Source organism: Salvia miltiorrhiza, chromosome 5 (genome assembly GCF_028751815.1).
Source record: "Salvia miltiorrhiza cultivar Shanhuang (shh) chromosome 5, IMPLAD_Smil_shh, whole genome shotgun sequence".
NCBI classification, from domain to species: Eukaryota; Viridiplantae; Streptophyta; class Magnoliopsida; order Lamiales; family Lamiaceae; genus Salvia; species Salvia miltiorrhiza.
Genome location: NC_080391.1, coordinates 20,434,556 through 20,448,447, shown reverse-complemented (window position 1 = coordinate 20,448,447; position 13,892 = coordinate 20,434,556). Strand labels below are relative to the sequence as shown.

The 13,892-nt window shown below is 36.5% G+C and overlaps 3 protein-coding genes across 4 annotated transcripts; 1 reads left to right on the top strand and 2 right to left on the bottom strand.

Moving 5' to 3' along the window:
- Nucleotides 1–3,965: 3,965 nt before the first annotated feature.
- Nucleotides 3,966–6,157, bottom strand: LOC131025631 (uncharacterized). The gene is made up of 3 exons (XM_057955427.1): nucleotides 6,146–6,157; nucleotides 5,241–6,044; nucleotides 3,966–5,162 (listed from the first exon to the last, which is right to left on the bottom strand). Exons 1-3 carry the CDS (start codon nucleotides 6,155–6,157, stop codon nucleotides 3,966–3,968), a joined length of 2,013 nt encoding a protein of 670 aa, XP_057811410.1.
- Nucleotides 6,158–6,732: 575 nt separating this feature from the next.
- On the top strand, nucleotides 6,733–11,026 carry LOC130986631 (uncharacterized). Of its 2 annotated transcripts, none has more exons than XM_057910090.1 (7): nucleotides 6,733–7,123; nucleotides 7,364–7,981; nucleotides 8,992–9,179; nucleotides 9,477–9,700; nucleotides 9,818–10,011; nucleotides 10,534–10,659; nucleotides 10,738–11,026. In XM_057910090.1, the coding sequence occupies exons 1-7, from the start codon at nucleotides 6,968–6,970 to the stop codon at nucleotides 10,834–10,836; spliced, it is 1,605 nt and encodes a 534-aa protein (XP_057766073.1). In that variant the 5' UTR covers nucleotides 6,733–6,967; the 3' UTR covers nucleotides 10,837–11,026. The 2 variants fall into 2 exon arrangements, with proteins under 2 accessions (XP_057766073.1, XP_057766072.1); XM_057910089.1 differs by having other exon boundaries at nucleotides 7,364–7,984.
- Nucleotides 10,938–13,103, bottom strand: LOC130986632 (uncharacterized). The gene is made up of 2 exons (XM_057910092.1): nucleotides 12,632–13,103; nucleotides 10,938–11,243 (listed from the first exon to the last, which is right to left on the bottom strand). Exons 1-2 carry the CDS (start codon nucleotides 13,073–13,075, stop codon nucleotides 11,211–11,213), a joined length of 477 nt encoding a protein of 158 aa, XP_057766075.1. The 5' UTR covers nucleotides 13,076–13,103; the 3' UTR covers nucleotides 10,938–11,210.
- Between the last annotated feature and the right edge of the window lie 789 nt (nucleotides 13,104–13,892).

Genomic DNA, 13,892 nt, shown 5'->3' with positions numbered 1-13,892 from the left:
ATTATTCCTCATTGAAGTGAAAATGATAAATGAGAAATGGTAGAAATCTATTTTGTAAAAAATGAGTGGAAGAAAAAAGGAATCATTTTAAGAGAGATTTAATTTCTTGTTATTCTCATTTTTTTCATGATAAATTTATTAATAAAAGAGAACATACCTAAATGATGGAAAATATATACTTTCGCTATTTTCACATATTTTATGGAGTGAATAATTTTTCATAGACAAGATGAACATTTTTTCTATGCAGTTGTTTTTTTTCTATTTTTCACTTTAATTTATGCTAATATTAAAATATATTATCATAAACTGTGTGATATACTTTCTTACTAAAACGTGAGAAAAAGGTGTAATAAACTTTCTTTTCCATCCAAAAGAATATGGCTCTCTTTTCATTCCAATTAATAACACTAATATTATGAAGTATTGATGTGATAATATTTTTTCATAAAAAAAAATGAGATAAACTTTTTTTTCACCCTAAAAAATAGGGGATAAAAGAGAGAGCACTAAAATGTGATAAAGTTTTCCTATCTTTTCTTAGACCTAGCTCTTTCTCTTATTATAAATTTACATGGAAGAGAATATAGATAAAAAAAGTGAAGACCAATAAAATGTGATATAACTTTCTCATTTTTTAAAATTTACAATTAAAGATAATAGAACCTGAAGGTTGATATAGTATTAGGGCATCTCCAACTGAAACACATTTTTTAATACACTGCTGCGTTTTGCAGCTTTTGACACTCCTCCAAACCCAAACTTAGGTTTGCAGTGTACATGAAACGCAAATGACTTTAGAAGTTGTGAATATTGCATATTAATCCTTCCAATTGTTGTCTTCGAAGTCCGAAGATTAGTATGAAGAAGAAGAAGATAATAACGGTGTAGATAGAGATTTTTATTAGTGGGATGTTTCATACTACTATATTTTATTTTAGGCTTTTTAATTCTTTGGGCCGTTGGGCTGAAAAAATGTTTGGGTTGCAAATTATGAAAAGAAGCGTGAGAAGAAATATATTACTATATAAAAAAGTGTTCCATTTGTAAAACTAGCATTTGCATCCCGTGCAATGTACGGAAAATATTTTTATATTTCTAAATTTTTATAAAATTGATTTCAACTCAATATCATATTTATAAATATAATAAAAATTAACTTTAATTAATTAGATATATTTTATTTGAATATTGAAAAACAAAAAAAATAAAAAAGAATTCACAATAATGAAAATTGATATTATGTAAAGACAAAAAAAAAGTTAAAATTTAAAAATAATTAAAAAATAGATTTATTCAAAAAGAGATGAGAGAGGAGAGAGATTTTTTTAAAATTTTAATCTTTAAATAAATATAGCTTTTATATTTCAAATAAAATATTTACATAAAATATATCAAATTAAAGCTCTTATCGTGATCTTTAATTTGATATGCATATTAAATATATTATAGTTAAGCGAATTCCATAATTTTAGAAAGAAATAAAACAAAGAAATAATAAGTTAAAGAAAAAGAAAATAAACCTTTTTATAGATTATAGAATTATAAATAAATCTTTCGTAAGTTAGTGGGCTTAAATACTTTAATTAAGAGAATATGAGCGAGAGATAGTGGGATTGTGAATGGATCATTTAATTCCTAACCTTCATATTAAAAATATTTTCACAATTGCCATTGAAATTGAGAACTCCCTTTTTAATATAGAACAGCCCGATTATTAACGACACAGTTGTTGCTCTCGAACGTGACCCAACTTTGGACAAAAGAGGGGGTGTTTTGCATGAAGGTAACAAGGAATTGTCCGCTCTTGGCCCGGACAATATTGCTAGTCGCATTAGTCAGTTAGAAGAGCAGGTTAGTCAGGGGATGAAAATGCTCTCGGACAAGACGACCAAGCGGGGACGTGGCCGCCCAAAGGGCACGGGAAAGGGCATGGGAAGTGAGCCAATGCAAGCGGTTCCGGAAGGTAGCATAAAAGGTCATCTCAGGAATGCGGGGGAAATGGGCTACAAGCCGAGGGACTTTGTAGTTGATTGTAGCAATAGTGATAGCATGAGGGCAATGAATAATATAGTACATAGACGTTGGTCAGATGAGATGGACGACTATCCTGATTTATGGGATTGCTAGTGTCTTCAGGTATCTTAGCTTAACGATCTCTTTTAGAGTTTCGTGCCCTTAGTCTGCGTTTTGTGCTCTCAAGGGATTTTTATCTTTTTCTTTTATAATAAACCTCATTTTAATAAAATAGTATAGACCAGATAAGATTACTCTTGTAATATCTTGTTTGATTGAATAAATAATACTCCTTCTATCCACAATAAATTTGCCACAATTTCTTTTTTGGTCCGTCTACAAAAAATTTATCACTTCTCGTCGCCTTCGCCCGTTGGCCGTCTCCCTCTCCGACGGTGTCAGCTAGCGCCGCTCACCTGACACCACTTTCCCCCCTTTCACTCCTCTGAACCAGCCGCCATCGGCTTCCCTTCGGCGAAGCAGCAGCGACGGGCTATCGTCTCCACCTCTCTCTCCGCCTCCGAGCCATAAATCACCAAATCCAAACGCCACCCCTTTGATTTCGACGACTGTACAGCCATAGGGCTGCCGCCGTGGTGTGCTCTCCAATTTCCACCGCCTCATCTCCCTCTCCTTCTACTTCTGCCGGCGGACATTTTCTGTTCTTGTTTAATGAAGATTTTGTTGAAATTTCTTATTGAAATCTGCATAATTTTGTTGCATTTTTTGTTATTACATTTTCTGTTCTTGCTTAACGAAGATGATGAAAAATTTACAGAAGAAATTGTTGAAATTTGTTGAGGAGGATGAAGATTTTGTTGAAATTTCTTGTTGAAATCTGCAGAATTTTGTTGCATTTTTGGTTGTTGCATTTTCTGTTCTTGCTTAACGAAGATGATGAAAAATTTGCAGAAGGAATTGTTGAAATTTGTTGAGGAGGATGAAGATTTTATTGAAATTTCTTGTTGAAATCTGTAGAATTTTGTTACATTTTTAGTTGTTGCATTTTCTGTTCTTGCCGTTAATTTCTTGTTGAAATCTAAAGATTTTTTGTTGTTCCCTTTAATTTACAGAATTTAGTTTTGCTAATTTTACAAGAAAAATTAAGCTATACTTACTTTTTGTTAAACATATGGGGCCTTCTTCTTTACAACACTAATTTCACACTCCTTAATCTCCGTGCTCAAAAGAAAGGGGACAATATTATTGGGACGGAGGGATTAGTATTTCATTGTTTGGAAACTAACCCTTATATTTTAAACTCCATCCACACTTTGTATTTATAAAAAAATTCAACCTTATTATATCAATTTTGATAAGATTCTTTATTCACTCAATTTTAATAAATTTTTCTTTATTTTATACACATTTCTCAATTATTTATTAAAATTTATACTTCCAAACCACGTTATAATCCTCATAAATGGAGGGAGCATTATAAACACAATTACAATTTTGTAAAAAGGGTAAAATGACCCCTCGAGTACTTCATGGGACATGATTAAGTGCTTAAATTGGCCCCTCCGACTTATAAAATGGCTCTTGCGTTTATTGGTTGTTTGACTCTTTCACTTTCTCACACACACACACTACCTCACAAATTCGAAATTTTCACACATCTAGACATTAATTTTAGTGCATGAAAAAGCACGTGTTAGTGTGTGAAAAGATGCGAGTGTGTAAGAGAATAGGCACTCGTGTCTGTGCAAGCGGTAAAAATAATCCATGGTAAACTTGACTAATTTGACCCATTTTTTTTAACGGTGAGGGGGTTAATTGAAGCTTTTCTCATGGATAATTTAGATGAATTTGTTACCTTAAAAAAAAAAAAATTAGATGAATTTGTTGACGTGTAGTGTTAAATTCTGCTAATGAAACATCGCAACAAATGAAGATTTTATCTGGAAAATCAATGTTTTTTTTTTTGGAGGGAAAGGGAAGGAACTTCATTAAGACAAAGAAGAAAGGTTCCCAAGGTTGGGTAGAACATCAGAAAAAATAAAATCAGAACGACTAGACTTAGCTAACTTCGCCAAACAATCGGCATTTGCATTGCCTTCCCGAGGAGTCCAAGTAAAAGCACAAAAACGTAGCTCCGCAGCCAAGAGACGAATCCCCGCCAGAGTGTCACCAAGATAGGAAAGATCGAGCTCACCATTAACCAAGCGCCAATAGAGCAGTTGGCTATCAGTCACAGCAATAGCATCATCGAAGTTTCGGTCCTTACACAACTGGAGTCCAGCATGAACGGCTTTCGCTTCCCCTTCCAGAACCGTGAACACTCCATGCGAGAAACCATAGCAGCAGCACAGAACGAGGCCATCCTTGTTTTTCACAACCACACCAATACCCACTCCAACACCCTCCACCACCGAAGCATCACAGAAAATCTTCACTTGATGATCACGCCTACACTCCACCGCCACAGGAGGAGGAGCCGCCTTAGGAGCCGAAACCAGCCTATGCCAAATCACTCGTTGAGAAGCAGAGAGACAATCAAAGTGGGAAATCTCCTTATCTTGAAAAACCAAGAGGTTTCTAGCGTGCCAGATCGCCCAAGCCAGATTAGCAAAAGATTTGTGAATTTCTCCATGAGGAATCTGACGGATGATTTCAAACCAAGCAGCAATCGAGCATTGACCATTAGCAGGAGTCGGGCTGAGACGAAGGGGCGAGACCTCCCATATAAAGGAGGCCCAAGGGCAATCTCGCAGAGCGTGTTCCAGCGTTTCAATATCATTACCACAGCGACGACAAAGGGGATCAATGTTAATTGATCGGGATAAAAGCGCCTGAGAGGTAGGAATTGCCCCAGCTAGACATTTCCACATAAAAAGCTTGATTTTCGGTAGCACTTCTAATCCCCATATCCAATGCCAGAGCGACTCATCCTGATTAGAAGAAGAAGCCTCTGATCTTTGGCTAAGCGAGCAAGCCAGATGATAGCCAGATTTCACAGTGTAGGAGTTAAATTTTCCATCAGGCCAAAAGGGAGAATCCGGACAATTCGAAGAAGGCACAATCTGGGATGTTAATTTCCATAGATCTCCGGGTTCCAGGAACTCAGCAAGACCATCCAAATCCCATGAGAGAGGGTTGTCCAAGATAAAATCTGTAAGCTTCGTTTCTTTCCAAACTTCTGGGACCTTGGCAGTAACAAAACCACCAGAATTAGAGGGGAGTCACCGGTCGCAACCAAAACGAATCCGATTCCCACTGCCTACTTTCCACGCAATACCTTCCAATAACAACTCACGACCAACTAATAAGCTATTCCAAATGAAAGAAGGGTTATGAGCATTACTAGCTAGCAAAATGTATGTCCTTGGAAAATACCGAGCTTTAAGAGAGCGAGCAAGAATGGTCTCCGGATTAAGAAGGATCCGCCACACTTGTTTCGCCAATAAAGATTGATTAAAAAGCCTAAGATCCCTAAAACCAAGTCCACCACTTCCTTTGGGTCTGCACAGTTTGCTCCATCTATTCCAATGAATGCGTCTTTCTTCATCTTTTTGTCCCCAGAAGAAGTTCGCAGCTAGACTGTTCAATCTCTGGCAAATCTGACTCGGCAAAGCAAATACACTCATCAGGTACGTAGGAATAGAGTGCAGAACGGATTTGATAAGAACTAATTTGCCGGCACCTGATAAAAATCTCCTCTTCCAATCCTTGGCCTTTTTCCTTGTTCTATCAACCAACAACTGGAAAATCTCAATTTTTGACCGTCCCACAATACTCGGAATACCAAGATAATTACCATGCTTAGCAACACAGGGAACACCAAGCTGGGCAGCTAGCAGAAGCCTCTCTTCTTCCGGGATGCCCTTACTGAAAAAGATGGCAGATTTCTCAAAACTAACTTTCTGACCAAAAGCACCCTCATAAGTTTGCAAAATATCTTTAACCACCATAATTTCCCTCAGATTTGCCCGACCGAAAATGATGCAGTCATCCGCGAACAAGAGATGGCTCACCCTTGGCGCCGTACGACACAGGCGAGCCCCATGGATAAGGGATTGGGTCTCCGCCTGGCGTAAAAGACCAGAAAGCTCCTCAGCACAGAACAAGAACAAAAACGGGGATAGGGGGTCCCCTTGCCTCAATCCTCGACTGGGAGTAAAAGAATCACCTGGACAACCATTGTTACGCACACTCCCACTCAGACATTGTAAAAATATTACTAATAATTAGATTTTGGCAGTTGTGCTTGTGCATGTAGATGGGAATATGCTATATTAGTCCATATAAACACAACGATATCGTCGCGTTGCAATATGATTTATGTGACATGGCTACAGATGAGATTATCATTTGGACATTTCAAAAATCAACATTAAATTATATACTTTGATTAAAGTTCATGCATTAATCCTGGAAAAAGAAAATTATAATTATAGCTAGCGCTACTAAAAAGGTTGCGGTCTTTTGAATGAAATAATAATGCATAAACAATCATTATCAATTTATAGCCTAATTTTGACGCGATTTGCTTGATTATCACTAATCTTCGAAATACGAAAAAATAAAAAATCCAACTTTCAATATTCTTTAAAAAATATCCTACTTTAACCTTTGCATGCCGGAGTTCGTGTATATACAAATGTGCATCTTAGTTTAAAATGAATTTACTTGCAGAAATCAGAATCCATCCGATGCTGAGAATTTGATACAGTGACACTGTTTAAAAAGATTAGTATATAGTTTTAAAGTCGAGTAAATTGATAATAACATTGAAAAAAAAATTGATTTGTTATATAATAGCACTATAGCAGTAGTCTAATGTAGATGGAGATAAATATGAATCCATTTTTTGGTATTTAATTATATTGGTAAAATATGATTAGGGATGTATGTCGGTAAAGGCAGTTAAATTGGCCCCACCTTCACAATTCCAGAAACTCTTGTTTATTATGAGAGAGAGAGAGAGAGAATCGTTTAGCAATCAAGAAAAATGGGGCAATCTTCATCGACGGAGCAGGGAGTATCACCGGAGCTACGCCAAGTACAATCACTAGCTGCGTCAACTGGAGCCCTCCCTTCTCTCCAGAAATCATTTCCTCTTCTCTCCAATCCCCAAACTCAATCAATTCCTATTGCTTCTCTGCAGGTAATTCAACAACAACATTGTAACCACAAATTAGAATCATTGCGTGGTTTCTAGAATTAGGTTACCACTTACCGGATTAAGTATTTCTTTTTCTTTTCAAAATCAAATTCGATATTGCGTTCGGTTTCCCAAATTTGTTAGTTGATTGCCTCAAGCTTTGATCTTTTGATCAGGATATCTTCTTCCTACGCCAAATTTATCTGTTAATTGTTTACTCCGTCTTCCCCTTTTTTGTCTCAGAAATGTTTCGATTTGACTTGTGCGAATGTTGAATCTGGTCAAGATGCAGTGCTCAAGGAATTGCCCCTGTTGTTTAGTCATCTAGGTTCTGCAATAGTTGACTTGTTTTTTGTGGCTGATAAAAATGGAGTGAATGAAATAGAGTTCCTGAGAGGTTACACCAATATCTGTGGAAGGGCGGTTGCTTCCACATTGTTAAATAATTTGCTTCGGGTATTTTCTGTGGCGTGTTCCAAAGCCGGGCTTCAAGTTGATCTGCAGTTTGAGCTGTTTGATGATAATTGCAAAATTAGTGGGGCGTTGTTGCCTCGTGATGTTCATATGCTTTTGTGCATCTGTTGGATTTTCGTCTGTGATTCTAGGATGTTTAGACTGAATGCAGGGAAGAGTGAAGGGAAATTTAGTATTCCAGATATCTCTCATTTGGTATTCTCAGCTATTGAGGAGTGTGGTGACAGAGATGCTGCGTTGGATTTTTGGGACTCCACTGCGTCAGAGTTAGATATTCAACTTCCTGCCGCAAAAATTCATCTTTGGGCACTGAAGAATGTACCAAACCTTGCAGATTGCTTTCAACTATTCGTTCATGCAAGACTCTGTTACCTTACGGCCCCGGAGGTGGTACACTTCGTTCCATTCATCATATTGTTATGTATGATGTTACACATAATTTCACATGCAAGTTCTCTTAGGATTTCACTGAAAATGCATTACGTTGATTTAAAGAGTTCCTATGATGTAATAGTGCATCCGACAGAATTTTTTTTATTTTGATTTCCTCCAAGCCATATCACTTCCTACCCCCTCATACTAAGAAGAAAGTAGTGATATATGCACCTCCCCACCCCAAAGAAAGGAAAGAAAAAGAAATGTTATGGGCCTGATTTACAGCATAGATACAACTCAGTTACTTGAGTCTTATGATTTTCGTATAAGTTTAAGATGGATGCTTTGGTCCATTTCTTGGGCAATAGTTCTGGCCAACATCGTATACCATAAACTACTTTAAAGTTAGAGTGCAGTACGGTTTCTGGAGACTTCTGATTCCTATAGGAATGGAACTCGTAGGGACTGGGATTGAAAGTAAAGCTTGAGGATAATCAGCTTCAATATCTCAAAAATGACATCCATTGATACCTAAGAAGAGATATGAAAGATGGTATATTTAAGCTTGACAAACATGCATGAATAATAGGTTTGTTTGCACTTTTGGGGGTTTTGTATAGGTTAGTGATAGTTGTTATTTACCCCAGTACTATAGGTGTTAATAGTTCTTTTCCATATTCATGTCTTTGTCTTTGTCAATTTTATGAGGACAAGTCTCTTGTAAAACTGTCTTTTGAGAAGATGATGATATCAATGGAAATTCACAAGCCTTTTGCATTACTCCCTCCGTCTACGAAATGAGTACCCATATTTTCTTTTTGGTCTGTCCACCAAATGAGCACCCATTTCCTTTTTTGGTAAGTGTACCCCACACAACTCACTTACAATAAAAGTGGGCCCCTTATTCCACTTACACACACTTAATCAATTTCTTAAAACCCATGCCACTACCAAATGGGTACTCATTTCTTGGACGGAGGGAGTATGTTTCTGCTACTAACCTTAAAACTAACCAATTGCAGGAGAAATCAGAGCCATCATGCTCTTCTGCTCATGAGAGCTCCTCTTCAGCAATTTCTGAAATTCGGCTTTTGACTCCTGGAAGGGCTTGGGCGATCTCACTCTCCTTGAGAGGTGCTATATGTGAAGAGCTGTCTAAAGCCTGCTTGCCCTGCGATGATTATGATACGGACGAAAACCTACTTTACCAGTTTGTCCACTCTTTTACAGTACTTGACTGTGTCTATGTTCTTAACTTGTTTTCTTGCAGTTTTTCCTGCTCTACTAAATTCTTGAACTGTTTCTGCTTGTATTTTACAGTATAAGTTTACCTGTTTCTCGTATATCATACTCTAGCCTGTCTTTTATGTTTCAAGTCCTAAAACCCTATACAGACAAACGCAAACTCATTGTAACTGTCGTTTTTCTCATCTAAATTTTACATTGCCACTGCATTATCTGATTTTAGATGTAGCTTAGTAAGACTCACTTGGAAAATTACATGCAGGTCTTCTGTTGATGGCAAAGGTCTTAACCGCTTTTGGTCAAGGGTCGGGGGCTACAATGGTCCATCGTTAATACTTATTTCTGCATGTGAGCAAAAGAGCAACGCAAGGCCATGGATCATTGGGGCCCTCACAGATGAGGGATTTGAAAATAAAGATATTTATTATGGAACTTCTGGCAGTCTGTATGCTATAAGCCCAGTCTTTCATGCGTTCTTATCCTCTGGTCAGTCAATTTAACTTGGTGTTTATTCAATGATAGTTTGGCATTCTCTGCTATATAGATTTTTTTTTTTTTTTGCTTGGATGAGTAATAGTAACAGGAGATTTACTGAATTGGCAGGAAGGGAGAAAAACTTTGTCTATAGTCATTCACGCGGTAGGGCTTATGAGGCTAAACCCAAACCAGTGGGCATTGGTTTTGGTGGAACTTTAGGAAATGAAAGAATATTTTTGGATGATGATTTTGCGAGAGTTACCGTACGTCACCATGCTATTGATAAAACATACCAACATGGCAACCTTTTCCCCAATCAGGTATTACCATACAACTTCAACTGTTTGATTTGTGAACTGTTTCGTTGTTTTCTTAGCAGTTTAGTACCTTTCACTCAGCATTACCTGAATAGTATATCCAAGTCTTTCTCGACCTAATTTTTAATTTGAATTTTAAACAACAATCCCCTCCCAGAAATAGCAGTTTATACAGAATAGTTCATGTGCATTTTCTTGGTTGTTGAGGAAATGGTGAATACACCATTTTTATGCACTCTGAATCCACCTGAGACCTGTGGTGTTTTATTGAGTGCATGAACGTAATTTTAGTTAGTGCTTAAAAGAATGATAACACTCCCCTCCCTCTCTAATCACATCCATGACAAGATTGAACAGTGGAATCTTCATTAATATTCTTACTTCGAATCTTCATCCTATAGAAGAGAGAGACTTATATATGAGTAGTAAGCAGTCTTTGCTTCCGAATTTGGAAGATAGTTGTGGTAGAAAGTACATAGATTCGGAAAAGATTGATGACCTGAATCTGTGTGTGCACATTGATAGGGATTCCTCCCAACTGAAGCCTCAGTTTTCCAAGTAGAGGTATGGGGATTAGGCGGGAGAAGTGCTCGAGAGGTTCAAGCTTCTTATCAGAAGCGAGAAGAGATTTTTACAGATCAAAGGCGCAAGGTAACCTAATTGTTCCACTGTATTTGATTGAGCAGTCAAGCTTACACGGCGTTCTAATGCTAACCTAATCTCTTGCAGATCGACTTGAAAACATTTACCAATTGGGAAGATTCGCCCGAAAAGATGATGATGGATATGGTGTCCAATCCAAACACAGTTAGACGTGAAGAACGATGATCACTACACAAAAACAACCACCACACATTGTAAATATGAGTGAGTGTATAATAATTTGTTGGAGTGCTTCTTGAACTTGTTGGAAGCCTTCAAATTCACTGTTGGTAAATAATTTGCTTCATTCTCATAATAAATTGCAATAATGTAATTTGACTGTTTCTTGGAGATTTTGAGTGTTTTTAATTGCTAATTGAAATCGCAACAAAAACCCAACATACTATATTATTGTAGATCCACAAAGATACCTTTACCGATCTCCAAAATATATCTCAAAAGCTACAAGCAAAAATTTTACACTAACTCTAGAAATATGACTGTCAACATAGCAATTGCAGCTCAATAAATTCCATGTGGTTAATCCAATCCTCAAACATTCATTGCTGCGGCTTGTCTTCTGCTTTCTTTGGCTGCACAAGTAATCATAATTATTTTAAAAATTTAAGAATGCAAAACCATAACAAATCAAGCAAAACAAGACCGCCAACGATTTCCTGAAATAGATTAAACTTATTAGATTTGAATCCATGCAACCAGATGACAACCAAGTTTCTTATTTCTCTAAAGAGTAGGAGGCCCTAATCTGCATAGACAAGTGAACAGGTCCAGTCGAGTTGTGTTCTAATTATATGAACAAGAAAGAGCAATACTGGACATGCATCTAGGCAAAGATGAAAGAATCTAAATAGAAAAGCCAATGCATTTGAAAATGTGATGCATATCTTAGTACTATTCAGTGAAATTAAATTGACATTTGACAAAGGATGTGGAAAAATGACATCGTTCCACGAATTGTTTGAGCATTAAATCTTCCAGAAAACAGGTCATATGATACAATGAGATAATATATTTGAACAGTCAAGTAAAATTCAACACAACATACTTACACCTAATAGCACGGCTGCTCTACCTCTAAGTGGTAATCCATTTCAGATGATACATATTGTTTACATTGAAAAGAAATCACGAAAATAGATACGATTGGTCAAAGATCGAAGTCTTTTAAAACACAATCTTTCAATCATAGAGGCCCAACACTTGTTCAACCTAATGTTAATGATGTTGGCACACAAGAATGAATGAATAAAAAACGCTAGAGAGCTGCAATAATCCACAAGTACAAATGTTATGTTTAGTTAGACTATAATCCTATCTTGCTATAACATTGACTTATTGGATAAACTCCACAATTTCCACACTCCAATAGGAATCAAACAATCTATAATAATCTGAAATCAGTCTTTTTCAACTTAGTTATGAAATAAATATATATCTCAATGACTTCTCAAGAAAAATCTGGTTATTGAGATCTAGTGATGGAACCAAGATTCTTTAACCAGACAAACATTAACATCTGAATTACAAGTAGATTTCTGCGGTCCTTTTTATATTTAAAAATTAAACAAATTCGGCTCAATTGGATTCTCAAATATAAGCCTGCAATCATTTTTCTTTTTTCCTTTTTGTTTTCTAGTAATCAAATGGCCAGCTTCTTGAACAGAACAGAAATCCTCTCAAATAGTTCAAGCCTCTAATCCAACAACTTTTTACTCTCTTTATATAGCATTTTTCCAGTAATTCTAATTCAGTGGGAACGCAATATCAACTTCAACAGACACAAAACGAAACCATCTGATCTGATTAAACAACGAATTCTTCCATAAAAAAAAAAAAAGATCTACTCAAGTTCAACCATGAAACACCATATCATGTTCGACGAATTGCCTGAACGAAATTAGTCATTCAACTAATATTAAATCATAGGAAAATCCGAACAGAAGTTAGAAAAGAAAAAAACCTTAATTCCCGTAAAGGGTTGGTGAAGCTCATGATCGGGGATAAGAACCGGCCATTTCTCGCCGGCCTCGCGGAACATCTGCTCGGTTTCAAGGACACGGCCCTTGTCGAGGATGAGGGTGCGGATGTGCTGGGCGGGGGTGGAGGTGGCGTCGAAGGTCTCCTCGACGCCGTTGACGAAAGTGACGGTGATCTGCGGGGGGAAATCGTCGGTGCGGCGCTTGACTTGGATCTGGCAGCTGGGGTTGGACTCCTTGGCCTTGCGGGCGTTGCACTGCGCCAGGAACTCCATGCACGATGCCAATCGAGGGTCCAGCGCGTTGAATTCGATCCTCACCTTCGACAAGAACTTCAACATTTTCTTTCTCTCTCCTTCCTTCCCTTCGTCTAGTGTGTGTGTTGTGTGTGCACAGGGTTTAAGGCTCAACACAATTTTTATTATCATTTGCTCCTCATTTCTACACTTAATATTCCCTTCAGTTATTTTAATTTACAATTTATTCAAAAATACCCAGAACACACGTCAAAATTTAAATAATTATTCCGAATATTTTTATAATTGGGAAATTTAATTAAATATTAGTATTAAAATTGAAAATATTTTTTACCTAATATATAATTTAAACTTTAATTGAATGTTTATAAGTGCAAAATGGCATCGGTTTGCCACGTCTTCAAAAAATTTATCCCATTTTTTTTTTTTTGAGGTGTTCCAAAAAAAATTGTCTCAATCTCATTACTTTATATTTGTGTACATGACCCTACCAACAACTTACATTTACAATTCTTTAAACACTATTTTTATACATAACTCAACCATCAAATAACTTTTTAACAGTTTTTATTAAAATTCATGCCATTTTTCTTCACATGCCTACTTTTATTAAGAAACTTTTCTTCTTCTTTTTTTTGACTTGGGGAAGGGGGAGCGGTGGAGGTTTAAACCCTAGACCTCACCATTTACAGACAAAAGTTCGCATATCTTGACATTAAGAAACTTTTCTAGTTACCCTCGAAGAGAAAAAACTTTGTAGTTGATATCTTCAATCAAGATATAATAGTTTAGAATTTACAAATAAAATAATGTACGAATAAATAAATCAATAGTCTTTTTTATAAGTCGATAGAATTTACGAATAAATGAATATAACTAAGTAATATGATAATTTTTGTCGAACCTCTAGAAGTAGCAACAATGGTCAGCATGACATCTGTTAAACCAATCTAAATCATAAAATTGTCAAACTTCTTGTACCACTGCT